The 16,740-nt window shown below is 45.8% G+C and overlaps 1 protein-coding gene and 1 non-coding gene across 4 annotated transcripts; both read left to right on the top strand.

The window, feature by feature from the left end:
• The first annotated feature begins 391 nt into the window (after positions 1 to 391).
• Prss16 (serine protease 16) lies at positions 392 to 16,442 on the top strand. 3 transcript variants are annotated; one of them, XM_021223405.2, is made up of 12 exons: positions 392 to 490; positions 565 to 731; positions 1,458 to 1,557; positions 1,674 to 1,803; positions 2,890 to 3,013; positions 3,188 to 3,265; positions 3,348 to 3,395; positions 3,890 to 4,180; positions 4,880 to 5,021; positions 6,937 to 7,116; positions 7,194 to 7,339; positions 16,265 to 16,442. In XM_021223405.2, exons 1-12 carry the CDS (start codon positions 424 to 426, stop codon positions 16,388 to 16,390), a joined length of 1,599 nt encoding a protein of 532 aa, XP_021079064.1. In that variant the 5' UTR covers positions 392 to 423; the 3' UTR covers positions 16,391 to 16,442. The 3 variants fall into 3 exon arrangements, with proteins under 3 accessions (XP_021079064.1, XP_021079062.1, XP_005086729.2); XM_021223403.2 differs by lacking the exon at positions 16,265 to 16,442 and adding an exon at positions 13,294 to 14,522; XM_005086672.4 differs by lacking the exon at positions 16,265 to 16,442 and adding an exon at positions 7,452 to 12,289.
• On the top strand, positions 16,061 to 16,132 carry Trnaq-cug. The gene has a single exon. It is a non-coding gene; the product is annotated as a tRNA-Gln (tRNA).
• Positions 16,443 to 16,740: the final 298 nt, after the last annotated feature.

Raw genomic sequence — 16,740 nt, 5'->3', positions numbered from 1 at the left:
AGGCAGGGGAAAGACTAAGAGTAAGGGAGAGTAAGGGAGAAATGAGGATGCAAGAGGAGGCCTGAGGTAAAAAGGGAAGAAAAAAACCGGAGATCAGTAAAGCAGGAATGGGGACTGGGGAAGGAACCGGGAAAACCCTGACTGTGGCAAGGAAGAAACTGAAGCACACTAAGAGGAGATGCAGGGGCCAGAGGAAAAGAGAGCTAGGGGCAGGAGTATTGCCTGTCAGCCAACCTCTGCAGACTCTAGCGTCTGGCTACGCTTTAGCGGTTACTAAGGACGCCTAACCTGCCACGAGAGGTGTCCCAAAAGAAACATGAGCTTCCCATGAAAGTAAAGCCCAGCCATGAGGACATATTATAGGTTTTCAGTGACGGAAAAATAGAGTGCCTGAACCTTTCCTTGCACAGAGTGCTAGACAGAATGGCAGTCAAGGCTCCATGGCTGGGTTTCTTGCTTCTGGTTTCCCTCTGGGGGCTGTCAGCTCCAGGTAAGAGGGGGTTGAGGGTCGAGTAGAGAGACCTACAGAGTCCAGCCTAACTCCCATGCCTTCCTGTTTCACAGCCTTGCTTCTCAGGCGCCTGAGAGAACACATTCAGAATTTTCAAGAGAGCTCCAGCCTGAATCCGGGTTTTGGTCTAAGCCAGGATCATGTGGCTGTCCCCAAACAAGGGTGGTTAGAGCAGCCACTGGATCCCTTTAACGCATCTGATAGAAGAACCTTCCTGCAGGTAAGGCTAGTAGAGGAGGCCACTGTTCACTGTACTGCCTGTCAGTTTACTCTATTCCTAGTCTGTGTCCCCTGACCCGCTGACCCCCTCTTTTCACCTTGCCCTAAACACCTGTAGTCCCAGAACTTGGAGGATCAGGAGTTCAAGGTTAGCCTGGGCTCCATAATGATTTTAAGGTCAGTGTGGGTGACATAAGACTGCCTGGGGGGAGGGGACGACCCAGCAGATGTTAATATGTAAAAGTTCAAACTAGCCTTGAAACCAGTAGGGAGACAGGTGCTCAAAGATCACAAGAAGGAATAAACAAACTTAGACTTTTCTATTGCCTCCCCTGTACATAATCTCCAAAGATTGCCCCACTACTCCTAAATCTACTTAGTCACTAACAATGCTTCACAAAATAGCAGGTGCCTACCATGTACCAGCTAGATCCCTCTGTCCTGAGGATTTAAGAATAAAAACACAAACAAAAACACCTACTTTTTTTAAAAAAAGGAAACATAGTTTATTGAGCACACTGCAAAACCACAGCAAGCTAGGCAGTAACTAGAGTTCCCACCTCTGCATTCCAGGCCCCAAAACATCTCCTTTTATAGTTACATAACCTAGACAAGCCCAACTAAGACACCACTAAGTAGAAGGAGACATTCTTAGGGAAAAGGCTGGAGTGAAGGAGAAGGGAGTCAGGATGCTGAGTCATTTCTTCTCTCTCATCCCCACTCTTAGCGGTACTGGGTGAATGATCGACACAGAGCTGGCCAAGACGCACCGGTATTTCTGCATTTAGGGGGTGAGGGCAGCCTTGGGCCTGGCTCAGTGATGGCAGGTAAGAAGCAAGGTTTGGGGAGCTGGAGACAAGGAAGGGGAACTGCAAATGACACTATTGTGAGATCTCAGAAGCCTCATAGCTCATAACTCACATCCACCATGTGCTCTTCACAGGGCATCCTGTAGCACTGGCCCCTCCCTGGGGGGCCCTGGTGATAAGCCTGGAACACAGATTCTATGGTCTGAGTATGCCTTCTGGGGGCCTAGATATGGGCCAGCTTCGATACTTGTCCAGCCGCCATGCGTGAGTGGGGATCAATAAAGTGTTTGAAATTACAGAACTAGAATGCTGCTAGTGTTTCCATGGCTGTGTCTCTCTGCTACTGTCCACTACCCTGAGTGTCCAGCTTCCCCTCTTCTTCCCTGTGTTTCATAGTCTCTTACTCTTTCACCTGTCATCTCTAACCCTTTCTATTTCCACCTTTCTCTTGCCTTCCATTCTTGTCTTTCTGTCCAAAAACTAAGCTCTCACTGTGGACTTCTATTCCAGACCACCAGAATCTTAGCAACATCATAACCACATCCTGTTTCTGCCCGTTGACCTTCATGCAGAAAACGGAATACTGTCTGAGCATAAATGGGATCATGACTCTCAAGATCATTCCTTATATCTCCCCTGCTGCTCAGAGCAGCTTAGCTACACTCCCATTTTTGCTACACACTGGCAGATCCATTGTCTCAAGCTTTGGAACTTTTCTCTCTCCAAAAAGCAGCCTTTTCTCAGATACATGTTACGTCCCTCCTTCTGTGCGCCCCACTTCTGTGACTAATCCCCACCATTTCTCTCTCTAACCTCTCACCGGCTTTAATGCTCTCAACAGGCTTATCCCTTCTTTCTGACTTTGTACCTCTCTTCTTCTGTGGGTCTCCCTGACTGTCCCTGTCTTGTCTCCATCTCTCCCTGTCTCTCCTTCTCAATCTTCTCTATAAGCTCAATTGGTTTCGAATGGACAGCACATGGCACTGGCTGAGAACCACCTCAGAAAAGCTGAGGGGACTGAGGAGATAAAGGACATTATACCCGAGTATCTTTCTCCTTTCTGCTTTGGGTTCCTCACAGCCCCCAGTTCCTTAGCCCATCCAATCACCCTCATCTTCTGAGGAGCCCTCCTTGACTAACCCTGCTTCTTTTTATTTTTGTTAAGTTTTTAATCTAACGTGCTAGGAAACTTTTCCGTTCTCACCTAAAATGGGTATTGAAAGAAGGTAGGTGGGTCTTCTCCCTTGGCATAAGCAAAGAAAAAAGCCTGGAGCCCAGCTTAGGTTAACGGCCGAGTCTGCACGGGAGTGGTCCCCGGGAGTGGAAGGTCCAACTTTCTCTCTTTTTCAGGTTGGCTGACGTGGCCTCCGCCCGCCAGGCGCTCTCCCGCCTCCTCAACGTGTCCTCCTCCAGCCCTTGGATCTGCTTCGGAGGCTCCTACGCTGGCTCTCTGGCCACCTGGACCCGGTTGAAGGTCCCCGGGATTCCATGAGTGGGAGGGGGTGGAGAAGTCCTCCCGGTGTCCGAACCAGGAATATTAGGGCGCACACCCCTGCCGCTACCTACCCACGCGTGTCACTGGGGCCGGAAAGGGATTCGGAGCACGGGCACTCCTCCTCGGCCCAGGCTGACGCCCCTCTTTTCGTAGTTCCCCCATCTAGTCTTCGCCGCCGTCGCCTCCTCCGCACCGCTGAGTGCGGTGCTGGACTTCTACGCCTACAACGAGGTAAGACGCCTGTGGCGGGGGTCGGGGACCACAAGGCAACGCCAAGCCCGCACTTCCCTTACGTCCTTCCTGCCCGCCGCAGGTGGTGGCCAGAAGCTTGACGCAAGTTGCGATAGGAGGATCGCAAGAGGTAGGCGGGGGCCGAAAAGTGTGGAGGAAGGAGAGGGAGCGGGAAGAGCTCCGGAAAGTCCGGCCAGAATGGGGAGCAGCCGGGTTGCGGACAGCCTTAGCCCCAGGACCCGGGATTCGGGCAGGTTTGGGGATTGTTGGAACTGAAGACAGGAGGAAGCATCCAGAGAGGAGGCGCCATGTGGGGAAGGGGGTAGAGTAGTGGGAAGTGGGTACAAAGCAGAGGGAGGGGCAGATTGGGGGCTAGAGAGGAGCCAGGAAAGGGCGGGACCGAGGAGGGGAGTGGCAGGTGAAGGAAGGAGTTGTCGGAGGGTGGGGCCTCTATCTAGTTTACCTGAGTGCAAGTAGAAAGTAGAACCCTAAAGAAGATGCAAAAGACCAGGAGGAGAAATTTAGAGAGGATATGGACCCAGGGTGGGAACCGCCCCAAGAGGATGCGATTCCAAGGAAGGGAAAACCCAGGCCCCCGTGAACGTTGCTTCTCCGTTTCCGAAGTGTCTGGCAGCCGCCTCCGCAGCCTTCGCAGAGGTGGAGCGGCTTCTGCGCGCAGGCCCAGCAGCTCAGGCTGTGCTGAGAGAAGAGCTGGGCGCCTGCGGGTCCTTGGATCTTACTGAAGACCAGGGGGAGTTGCTGGGGGCGCTGCAGGCGCTGGTGGGAGGTACCGTGCAGTACGACGGGCAGGCGGGAGCGCCGTTAAGTGTGCGCCAGCTCTGTGGGCTCCTCCTCGGGAACTCCGGCAACCGCAGTCGCTCCACGCCCTACCTTGGGCTTCGCCGAGCGGTGCAGGTAAGCTACCCAGACGCGCGCACAAGCCAGGAGTTAGTCGACCAAGGCTGCGCTTCCACCTCGGCTGAGCTTAGACAACCGAAACCTTCCCCTTATCCCTAGATTCTTCATTAGTAAAATAAGGTTTGCATACTTCACCCAGCTGATAGTAAAATTAGCTTATTAAGCAATCAGGCAGATGCTCAACAAACAGTATACAAATGTTACAGACCATGGTTATTATCATTTTTATCTTATTATTCTTGGCCGCATCAGTGTCTGGCAAACAGGAAGTGCACAACAGTATTTGAGATTGAAGGGGGAGCTCTGAGATAAGAGTTCTAGGGGTAGCCCCCACTCCCCGTTTTACAGTTACACTCCCCGTTTACAGCACTTTCCCTGCTCTAATTCTGAACCAAGTTCTTTAAGAATACCTTACAAAACTGTACGTTTCTCAAGCGACAGACACTATTAATACCCCACTTACAGAAGAGCAAACAGGTAGAACCATTAACTCTTGCCCAGGGTCTCACAGATGATAAGACCTTGGACATTTAGTTACAGGGACCTCCCTCCCACTGACTTCTGACACCCACGAAAACTCAGGAATTCACCCTTCTCACTCTTGACCTGTAACTCTACTATAGTCCTGTGGTGCCCTGGCTTGCTAGGAGAGGGGAACTTGTCTATGTATGTATGCACATATGTGTTGTCCCCTAGATAGTCTTACGCAGCATGGGCCAGAGGTGTTTAAGCTTTTCCCGTGCAGAGACAGTGGCACAGCTGAGAACCACCGAACCTCAAGTATCTGGCGTGGGAGACCGGCAGTGGTTGTACCAGACGTGCACTGAGTTCGGCTTCTGTGAGTGACCTGCCTAACTCCCAAACCAGATGCTCTGAACTCATGGTCACATCTAACCAGACTCCTAGGCCCTGTGTAACCTCTGAGGTGTTTGGCTGGAGAATGTAAGCAGTCACCTGGTATGTGACATGCCTTCTAACATTCACACTTCAGGCCTCAACCTGAGTGTCCCCTTCTCCCTCCCTCCCTCCCTCCCTCCCTCCCTCCCTCCCTCCCTCCTCACCTCCTTCCCTCCTTCCTTGTGTTTCCTGTTTTGTATCCAGAAAGTCTCTGGCATTGATTAGTCACTGGGCTAGAAACGTTATCTTGATGCCTCCTCCCCATTGTCCAGATGTTCTGTCAAGCACTGAGTCTTGCCCACTTTGCAACCTATCTTCCCCTTCTCTACTTCTTACTCTATGGTCCTGCCAGAGACCCCCACACTACTGCCTGGATCCCTGGCCTCTTCTGGTCTCTAGGCTTGAAATTCACCTGTGCAGTCTGACTTCTATATCATAGCCACAGAAATCTTCCTATATATGAGATTGTGCTTCAGTGACCCAAGGTTAGAGTTGCTAGACAGAATATAGAATGATCAGTTAAATCTGTACTGAAGAAAGCAAACAAACCAAACATTGCAGATAAAAACTAAACATTACATGTACAAAAGAAGTGGGGGTTTTGTGTTTCTGAATATAGGTATCCTGTCGTTTGTCCTACCCTAGAGTTAAGCCTTTGTTTTCTTTTGTGGGACAGAGTCTTACTATGTAGCCCAGGTTTACCTTAAACTCACAGTATTCCTCCTGCTTCAGCCTCTGAGTGCTGACATGACAGGCATGTGCCACCATACCCAGCTCAGAGTTGAGTTCTAAATTCTTTTTTGCACTTTGAAGGCAAGTGAGGGTAGTGGCATGATGTTCAAATTCTATTTCCTGTCTATGTGTTCTTGAACAAACTTGGGCTAGTGCTTCACTATGATTAGTCAGTTTCGCATCCATAAACTGACATTAACAGTGGTACTTTTCTTACTGTTGCTGTTACATAGCTTTATGTATTTTAGGCTGCCTAATACATCAGCTTTGAAATTTGACATATTGTGTTCAATATACTAGAATGATCTAGTCCCCCTTTTGTATGGTTTGCTGGTCTTCCATTCTCACCACAGGATATACTTCCCCAATATCTTCCATCATTTCTCCAGACAAACACCTGTGTCTCACCTGGTCTACAGAGTGAGTGCCAGAACAGGCTCCAAGGCAATACAGAGAAACCCTGTCTGGAAAAAACCAAATAAACAAACACAACAACAAAAAACACCTGTGTCCCACTTCTATTATTCTGTATTCTTTAGCACATTCTAATCTGTCATATTTTTTTCCTTCTCCCTTCTAAGTGCTGTATAACAACAGAGCATGGAATTACTTTGGTTGCCACTTTCTGCTCAAAATTGCCCAACATATGTCTGAGTACGTTGTAGGCGGTCAGCAAATGGTGTAGGAAGGAAAGAATTCATGTGAGGCCACGGAAGTCAGATTTACCCAGAAGACTGTGAGCTATGGATTTTAAGCAGGAGAGACATGATCCAATTTGAGAGCCAGTCATTCTAGAGTCTCTCTTCCCTCTAAACCATTACACGTTCTCTTTTCCCTATTGGCCACTTCTTCTTATTGCTTGATTCAACCATCCAAATTTCCCAAGTCCTTCTTCTTGCAGGATACCCTCCCTGAGCCCATTGGGCTCTCTCTAGGAGCCCCACCTCCTGTCCTTTTCCATCACAGCCCCACTCAGGGATGTCATGATCTGGGATGTGTGAGACTGTTTGACAGAACTGTGAGCTCATGGAGGTCACTGGCAGTGTTTTATAAATTATTATTGAAGGAGAGTAGGGGGCTGGCTATATGTATTCTTCACACTTAAAGGTACGCTCTTTCCACAGATGTCACCTGTGAGGGTCCTCAGTGTCCCTTTTCCCAGCTCCCAGCACTGCCCTCCCATCTAGATCTGTGTGAACAAGTGTTTGGTCTCTCAGCTGCATCTGTTGCCCAGGCTGTGGCCCAGACAAACAGCTATTATGGTGGCCAGACCCCTGGAGCCACCCAAGTACTGTACGTTAATGGTGAGTGCGCTACCAGAACCTGGCTCTACAACATCATTGTAGCCCCAGCTCAACACCATCCTCTCCTTTGTTTCCAGGGGACACTGATCCCTGGCATGTGCTAAGTGTAACACAGGACTTGGGACCTTCTGAGCCAGCCCTTCTAATTCCTAGTGCCTCCCACTGCTTCGATATGGCACCTATGAGACCTTCAGACTCTCCCAGCCTCCGGCTGGGGCGCCAGGTAAGAGAAAGGCTCTGAGTAGTTTATATTCTCATTTACATACTTACTTGCATGGCCCTTCTTTTACCAGTGCTGAGTTTTGACTTCCAGAATGTTCTTTACCTCTTTACAGAGAATCTTCCAGCAGTTACAGGTCTGGCTTAAAGATATAAAGAAGAACCAGGATTGATGTGGGGTCTAAACCCAGTCCTTTACCAGTCCTGGCATGGCAACTGCATCCTGGCATTTTTCCCCACTGCACAAAAGAAATCATTTGGTTTGAAAGGAGGAAGTCCAAAGACTTGGAATTCAGTGCCTGTTCTGTGTACCTGTTCTTCACTCATCCTCATTGCCACCTAGAAGTTGTGGCTTATCACAGATCAGTGTAAATGTAGGACAGTGATTACTGTCCCGCAGGCATGCATATTCTGTGTGGTAAATGTCAGGGAAACATGGCTCTCCATGCTGGAGCTTTCTACTCATTCTGCCTTCTTGCTTCTGAACTGGACACCTACTGCACAGGACTCTCCTTCTGTTTCTCTGGGGTCTTAGTCTGCAGTAGCTAATTATTGTCAACTTAACTAAATTTAGAATCATCATGTAAACAACTCTGGACTGTCCTTGAGGACATATCCAGCAAAGTTATACTGAAAAGACTCACCTGAAGTGATAGTAACATCCCTGAGGTCCCAACTGAGTAAAAAGGGAAACTGGGTGCCAGTATTCATACCTCTCCGCTTTCTGACTGTGGGAATAATGTGACCAGTTGTCTCATGCCCCTGCCACCATACTTTAGCCACTATGATGGACTGTATCCCTCCTTTCTTAAATGTTTCTTATTAGTTATTTGGTTGCAGCAGCAGAAAAGGGAGCTAATATAATCTGCCTCTGTCTTTTATGTGTTTCTAGCTGGAGGAAATGGCTGCACAGTACTTCTCTTTCTCTGTTTCCTTTGGTCTTCCTTTTAGTACCTTCACTCCCTCCCTCTCCCGTAATCAAATGTCACTCTCCAGTATTTCTTGCTTCCTGCCTAAAATGTCTTGAGTTCTCGGTCATCATCCCTAGTTTGGGGACAAGTCCCAAGCCAACTCTTAGGCTGTACCAGAGATCACTCCTCTGAGCAGCAACCACCAATAGTAGGAAGGAACAAGTCTAGAATGGCAGCCTCTAAGAAGCAGGTCAGTAAAGGAAGGCAGGTGTTGAAGCCTGTTCCAACGAGTCATCTGGGTTACCTGAAACGGGGGTTAAGACAAAGACAAAGATAACCAGACAGAGTCGGTACTTCTCAGCACACCAAACATATATGAGTTTATTTCAGAACCTGTTTGTTTATGTACTAAGGGCAGAAGGCAGAACAAAGCACAATATAGTCAGTTGACCACCTCCTAATCCTTTCCTTGAGCCAAGGAACTGGCAGTCTCATTATCTTCTCACGTGTCTCTGACTGCCTGCAGTTTCATTTCCTATCACACTGTACATCTGGCTGCATCAGCAGCCTGCATCTTAACTAGATACTGTGTCATTTCTCATGAGCTTAATCAAAACTTTCTCACAGCTCAAGGAGACTGGAGCAAGCAAGCTGAACTTATAAGTCAGAATAGACTCAAGATGGAAATTGAGTCACTTGTGAGCTCCCACAGGAGGGTTAGAAAGAAAAGGTGTATGTAACTAGAGAACAAGTTTCATCACTTAATGCTAGCCTTAGTTCTGCTCACAGGAGCTACCCTGGATCCTTTATTGGCCTCTAACCACAGTTTAAAGAAAAAAGATAAAAATCTCAAACATAGCCCCCCCCCTTTACCTACATGCTCCTAAGAGGTTGTCACTCTCCCAGACTTGCAAAGATAAAAATGAAACTACAACAACTGAAAAATGTCTGCATGGCAAAGGAAACAACAAAATGCAATGGTTGCCCAGGGGCTGGGAGAAAACATACAACTCATGTGTCATATAAGGGGTAATATAAAAACATCAGGAAATCACACTCAATAACAAAAGTAATAGTAAAACAGGCAAAGCTGGGTGTGGTGATGCACATCTGTAATTCCAGTACTCAGGAAGCTGAGGCAGAAGAATAATGAGTTGACCATTAGCCTGGGCTGTACACTGATCTCCAGCAGTTTGGAAGCACGAAGTTATTCTCAAAGTTTCTTAATTTTCTCCTTGTTATTCTCGAAAAATAATTTGCAATCATAGACAGAAACTGACTAAACACTTTTCCAAAGGAAGCACAAGAGTGGCCATTCTCACTGACATTAATCACCAGAGAAAGCAAAACAAACCAGAGGAGGCAGCTTGCAGCTTGCACACCTGTTGGGATGACACTTACTAAAAGTACAAGAGAAAGCAAGTGTTGGTGAGGAAGTGGAGAAAAGGCAGCCTTACACATTGTTATGGGGACTGTAAATTACTACAGATATAATAGAAAACACTATGGACAAGCCGAAAAGCCTCAAAAATGATATGACCCAGCAACCCCTTTATTGCGTATATTTACAAAGGAAATTCAAAATTTAAAAGGTGGCAGAGGAAGAAATCCCAACCAACATCCTTTCTTCTCTGGGATGTGGGACTTAGCTCCTCACAGTGTCTGGGACAGGAATCCCCACTCCACCTACACCCACAGGGTCGTCTAGCCCATGGGATAGCAAAGAGACAGGCTGTACTCCTATGAAGGTCACCAACTGTTGACCTCTTCTATCTCTGGTGTGGAGGGTAAAACAGGAAGAACTTTATTGCTTAAGATTTTTTGGATTTACCTGGAGAAATTTGGGAGGATGCATTTGTGCCTGGTGTCCTGGTGTGCACTTTCTGTAGATTGGGAGACATGGGATGGTGGGTAACTCAGCCGGAATACAAAGCTGTGGATCCTAACACACAGCTATATCTGTGGATGTTGCCAACTTGCCTAGCCAAGAACAAAATGTAAATGCCCAAGCCATAGCTTAGTAATCAAAATGCTTCTACTGAAGCGTTGGTGTGAGACTGGGAATGGAGTCCCTCGCCACAGTGCCAGCTTAGCCTTTAGGAGATCCTGGGTTCCATCACCAGCACCACAAAAGAGAACATGGTAGAGATGCTGGGAGAGGAGGAGTATGAGGTATGGACCACATGGCAATCATTGCTGCAGAAAAAATTCCAGAACTTCGACATTACAGACTTCATTACAGACTCCAGCATTCTTTTACTTTCGTTTTAAATGATTCTCATTACTGTGGGGCCCAGAAGAGCTTAGGCATATTGCTTGCTGCCTGCTGCCATGGCAGGCTTAATAAAAGTCAGCTAAAAAGTAGGTCTGATTTCAGTTTACTGGCAGACAGTAGCAGGTTCCAGTAAAAGTCATAAGTTGATACCATCCAGAGAGGGCCAGCATCTAAGGGGAAGTACCTGATATTTCAAACATCCCAACCATTAAATACGATTAGATAAGATCACTGGATGCCCTTGAGCCCAGCATGTACCTATTCCCCTTTCATCTAGACACTCCTAGACAAATGCCAGCCAATCAAGGTCTTGAAGCATGAAAATTCCTTCACCCCCCAACCTCTACTATGATTCAAAAAACAAAAAAACAAAACTACCCCCCACTGAGGCTGGGCACTCTCTGCTCACAACCACTGTTTCTGGACAAAGGTTCTTTGCTTTTGTGCAGACTCTGGTGGTTTTAGGGAGACCCCTCAATCTGGGGTCTAATGATTATTTGTAATGGGAGTTTTTTATGCTTTTTCCTTTGGGAAATTTTATGTAGACTTTGAAGGATGAAGATGTTTAAAATGGCAGCCTCTTTAAACAAAATAATTCTTTGGAAAAAAATCCCCACCACCATGGAACCAGATAGCTAGATGATTCTGCACACAGGAATCCCATGGTGCCTTCTTGATTACACCAAGAACCGGAAAGTTAGAGATTTAATAATCAGACACACCTGTCACCATGGATGAATGCAATTAGGGAACAGCTCAATGCTTATGCTGCATCTGCATCTGACTCCTTGAATGAGAATTGCTTTTAAATTGTAGTAAAGTATCTAGTCCCAAGAAATCCTTTTCTCAAGGTTAGGTGTTTGGATAAGAGCCTCCATTCCCTCAGGGCCTGGAAGAAAGTGTCTGCTTGCTAAAGGGAGTCATTCTCCTTATCTCTGGCAGGAAGAATTTATGGCCCTTCTATTAATGTAGGAGGGCTCCTGGGTACAGTTACTGAACTTTGGAGACATTTTGATACTTTGAAGTATTTAGATACTTGCTGAACTTATCACTTTTGTCTCAGGAAAAATGCTGTAATGAAGTTAATGGCCACTTTTGTCCCTCAATCTTTGATCCTGCTTTCAATCTTGCTTGTGGCTAAACTATTGAGTATAAAAAGTGTAGCCTTAAACTGGGCGTTGGTGGCGAACGCCTTTAATCCTCCTAGCACTTGGGAGGCAGAGGCAGGCAGATCTCTGTGAGTTCGAGGTCTACAGAGCGAGTTCCAGGACAGCCTCCAAAGCCACGAGAAACCCTGTCTTGAAACCCCCCCCCAAAAAGTGTAAACACTGGGGCAGCCATCCCTATTTGCCCTCAAATCATTTCAGTTCCCAGTTCCTCATCCGCCTCCCCACTCCCCCACCAACTCCACAACTCCTCTTTGGGACTTGAACCCTTCTGGAGCTGAACTCCAGCAGGCATGGGCTCTGGTTTTGTTTTGTTTTGAATTCAGTAATTTGGAATATGTGAACTTAAAGAGAAAAATATAGAGCCAAGAGATTTTAAGGGGGGTTGGGGAAGAGGGCAGATGGTCATTGGATAGATGGACATGAAAGCAGAAGGAGGACTACTATTGCGGAGAAGGGAGACCAAAAGGAGGTGGTCAGAGGGCAATGAGGAAGGGGATGAATAAGAGTGTATAATAGTCTTATGTATGACAATTCCATAACAAAACTCATTACTTTGCATGCTAAACTACATAAAAATAAAAGTAAAAAATAGGAAGAAATGAAATATGAAGAATCAAATTCTTTGTTTGGATTTAGGAAAAAATTTTATTGCATTTGTTAGTGTGATAGATGTGTATGTGTGTGGATCCCAGACCATAGTGATCAGTGCATGGTGATCAGGGGACAGTTTGTGGAAGCTGGTTCTCTCCTTTGACCACATATATTTTCTCTTCACCAATGCAGTAAGACAAATCAAGCAGAACTGAAAATCTGTAACATTTGAACAAAGCAACTCCCGAGTGAGTTGTTCTCCAGATCCTGGAGATTCAGGTGGGAGAAGCTGCACCTCTGAACTAAATCAAAGAGACTTTATAGGTTCTAGGCAAGGGGTGATTTCAGGACTGATTTGGAAAGATTTGAGATCACCACGCTTTACTAGCCCCATTTCCCTTCTTTCAGTAACCCTTTTCCAATCACCTTAATTGGGCAGGGAATGCCTCTTCTTCTTGAGGTTCTCTGCCTTGCATAGCTGTCTGTTACCAGCTCTTGTTACAGGAGGAAGAATATTATCTGAGAGAACAATTGAGCACTGGAGACTCTAAACACAGCTAGATTGAGTGGGCAAAGGAAAATAGGACAACCAAACCGGGAATTCTATGGCACTGTATCACATTGCAGCAGACCTATTACATGGAGACAAAACTCCCATACATATTAAAAAATGTTACATTCAGTAACATAATGGCAGGGAAGTTAGATGTTTTAGACACACACACAAGAATGGTCTTATTATTTCCTCAGCACATCTTTTGGAATTGCACAAAATGTTATCCCACTCAGCTGCTTGAGTCTTACCCAGTTTTCCACATCCTTTTGCTCTCGGGTTAGGCATGGGATAAAAGGTGAACATGTGAAGGAAAAATGATTTCCAGCGGTAGTTGGTTAGTGCTCATTCCCTAACGCACTCATAAACTCCAATAAGCTGTCGTGGGACAAAGAACCTGGGTTTTAAATCGTTTGATTTTGTGTTTCCCCACGCCACCGCTGTTTTATCTTTGCTTAGTGCTGTCCAGAGGATCCTGAAGGTGAAACACAAGAACGATGGAGCTTCTGTTTAAAGGGGCACCAAGTCCTCGTCCTCTTCACAATCTTTGGCTCAGCAGAACAGAATCTTCCGGGAAGCACTCGCTGGCTGCCCAGTGGTTCGGCTTCTTCAGAGGCTGCCACTGGGTGCTGAGCTTGGGTGGCTGACCTGGTCTGAGCAGCAGAGCACAGACTGCAGGGGGGGGGGGGTTCAGCCACCTAGTCGGCTCTAATCTTGTCACTTCCCGATAAGAATCACACAGCATCTTCGCATATGAAGAAAATATTTTAAATACCCGCAGACCCACATTGTTTCCTTTCCGCTTTTTATTTTCTTCAAATAATTTTGTTTAAAACGAAAATCACCCATGGGTATAAAATCCTCTCCCCAGATGTCTTAGATTGCCTTTGAAATCTCATTCCAGTAAAGCTACTACCATATTTGTCAAGGGGGGAGGCACGTTGTCTGTTTAGTAGTGTTCGTGCAGAGATAGTCCTGACAGTTTTCTGTTCCTACAAGACGAAGATCCCAGAATGTCCGACAGACAGATGACCCGAAAAGAAAAAAGATGGAGGAAATGTTTAATACCTCCTGGAAAGCAAACCCAAATTTGTGAGCAGCTGTTGGGAAAGAGAATTTCTCCCAGATGTGTTCTCTAGTGTCACTCATAGACTTCCCTATTGCTAATATTAGTGCATAAAGAAGGCTCAATCATTCTGATCTTTTTGCAGTTAAAAAAAAAATAGTGCTGGAGAACCCTGGGCAGACGGAAAGTTTTCTCTTTGTAAACAAAGAAAGAACAGGTAGGGTGTGCTGTTTCTGTGGTGTAGCAGTTATCATATTCCTGACTCTCACCAACACCTTTACTTAAAAGCAAGCAGACAATGGCAACTTTTTCACAAATATGTCCCTTTTGGAGTTTTTAATTTGAGCATAATAATGGTGTGCACTGTGACCCTTTGAAAGGAAAAATAAAAACACTTGGCTTCATTTCAAGGGAGATTTTCCTGCCTCCCCAGGGGGATGATGACTCTAAACTTTTAAAAACAACTCTCAAGTTTTCTTTTTCACAGCAAAGAGACCAGCTGCCTATTCACCATGTTATTCTCAGGAACTCTCTAGCAGAGGGCCGGTGGTTGCTGAGAGTCCCTGTCCAGTGTGAACTTTCATGCTTTTCCCTTTCATTAAAACTATTATGTATAACTCTTTATTGTTTTCCTATTATTTATTTGTTTTGAGACTGTCTCTGTAGCCTTAAACTGACCTTGAATTCCTGTTTCACTTCCTCAGTGCTGGGATTACAGAAGTGTTATATCATGCTTGGTGTAGTGAAATTTAAAAAAGAAAAAACAATTTTATTTATCTGTATGTATGGGTATGAGTGTATACCATGTGTGTTTGGGTGCCTGCGGAGACCTGGTGGTCTGAGTGAACCTTAACTGCTGAGCCATCTCCCAACCCCAGCAATGACATTTTTTAGAGGATCTAAGACATACTTCGCTCAATAGCATATCTTAAAGCAGAATAGGGGGAGGAGGTCTCTAACATGGTGTTCCTAGTTCTCAGAATCAGACAACTCAGATGCTCTTCCTCTTTCATATATTAGCAGTGGCAAATGTTTTGTCATCTGTAGTATCTGTACGATGATGACACGATCTTTGCTACATAGGGGTCACAGTATTGCTTTCAGAAAGGAATCTGGGAGTGTTTGCATGTCACCGGGGATACCCAGTGGCGTACCCTCCTAGAATTTCTCCTTAGGTATCTTGTGTAGAAGAGAACTTGATTAGTTGGCGAATTTTAATGAAGAGAAACGAGTCCAGGCGAACTACTTGGAGAGCAACTTTGAACTCCGATGAACAACAAAATTGCTTATGATTCTTTATTAAAATCGTGTCACAATTTTTGTGCTCAGGCCGTTCGTTCAATGTTGACAGGAACATACAAAGATACTCACTGCAACCCATCAGGGAAACCTAGTTTACGTGAATGCACGCGAATGTTCAGAGCATGGAGTCCTACGTGGGCCTGCGGGGATTGCCGAGGCAGGAGCTGTCTCTGGGCGGGTCTGGGCTTCAGTTAGTTGCCCTGTGCAGGACCCCTCTCGGCCCCCTCTTAAGCCTGTCATTCACAGGGCTTCACAGATCCTCCTGGAGCCAGGTAATCTCAGCAGGTTTATTTCAGTGTTTGTAAACACCAAGGTCTAGGTCCATCCCTGAGAACTTGCAAAAAAAAAAAAATCTTTCCCATAATGTGTCCTTAAACATGTCAGATCTGGCCACAAAATTGAGAGATGGATCTCAGACTCGCGCTCCTCGTCTGTGATATAGATACTCGTGCCCATTTCACCTGGTGGCTGAATCTTGGGTGAGTCCAACCATTGAGGAACTCACAAAACTCCACACGCAAGTGTCTTGTTCAGTAACTTCACCTCTTTTCCTGGTTCTTTGATTCCTGAACCACTTGGAGAGAAGCCTTGGGCATGGGTGGGTGTAGGGAAGAATTGTTGGTCTTTGGATGCAGTGTGTTCTGTTAAAGTAGGAAGAGTTAGATGCACAGCTGAGATGAGAAGTCCCAGGCAGGCTGAGGTAGGAAGGTTGTCAAGAGTTTGGAGTTACTCTAGGATACAGACCTAGATCCTGTCTGAATAAACAAACTAAAAAAATAAATAAGAAACAAATTATTTTTATTTTTCTGTTCAAATAGAACCCCTGGAGGGGCCTAAAAGCTGAGCTGCACCCTGTGGGGTTCCATGGTGTAATGGTTAGCACTCTGGACTCTGAATCCAGCGATCCGAGTTCAAATCTCGGTGGGACCTGCACTTCTTTTTATTCAATTAGTTTTCATTAAATACTCTGAAATTAATTCCTGTTAATCACATCTTAATATAGTTTAATACCTTTATTCACCAACTAAGTGACTTTATTCTTGCTTACAATTTGTTTTTTAGAGGGAGAAAAAAAAGGAAGAAACCTCAAAAGGGAATTGCAGAAGGAAGCTAGAACTCTCCAGAGAAATCTGCTCACAACTGGGGAGGCCGAGGAAGCACCTAATAGTGAAGACCCAGAGGAAATAGTTCCAAGCTGTAATGGAAACTGGAAATAAAATCTACCTAGTGTGGAGAGCAATAGTAGCTATTTTGTTGTGTACGGGAGAGTTTGCTTTTTGTTTTTCGAAAAAAAAGTCTCACGTTTTTCCTGTTTCAGTCCTAAACTCGCGACAACCCTCTTGCTTCTGTCTACTGAAAGTCGGGACTTGAACTTTTTCTCTTGGTTTGGGTTTTTTTTTTTTATGTTTTACTTTTTCTTTTTTAAGTTTTCTCTGAGAGGGGGTCTTATGTAGCCGAAGATGGCTTGGAATTTTTAATCCTCCCGTCTTCGCCTCTTGAGTAAGGAATTATAGAAGACTCAAGAGTCGCCAGTGAGT

Source organism: Mesocricetus auratus, unplaced genomic scaffold, assembly GCF_017639785.1.
Source record: "Mesocricetus auratus isolate SY011 unplaced genomic scaffold, BCM_Maur_2.0 Super-Scaffold_100013, whole genome shotgun sequence".
NCBI classification, from domain to species: domain Eukaryota; kingdom Metazoa; phylum Chordata; class Mammalia; order Rodentia; family Cricetidae; genus Mesocricetus; species Mesocricetus auratus.
This window is presented reverse-complemented; position numbering and strand designations above follow the sequence as displayed.

Coding starts and splice junctions, on each gene's coding strand:
- Prss16 (XM_021223403.2), top strand. CDS start 424: ATGGCAGTCAAGGCTCCATGGCTGGGTTTCTTGCTTCTGGTTTCCCTC. Junction 1,804..2,889: donor TACTTGTCCAGCCGCCATGC/GTGAGTGGGGAT, acceptor TCTCTTTTTCAG/GTTGGCTGACGTGGCCTCCG. Junction 7,340..13,293: donor GCCTCCGGCTGGGGCGCCAG/GTAAGAGAAAGG, acceptor ATCTTTGCTTAG/TGCTGTCCAGAGGATCCTGA.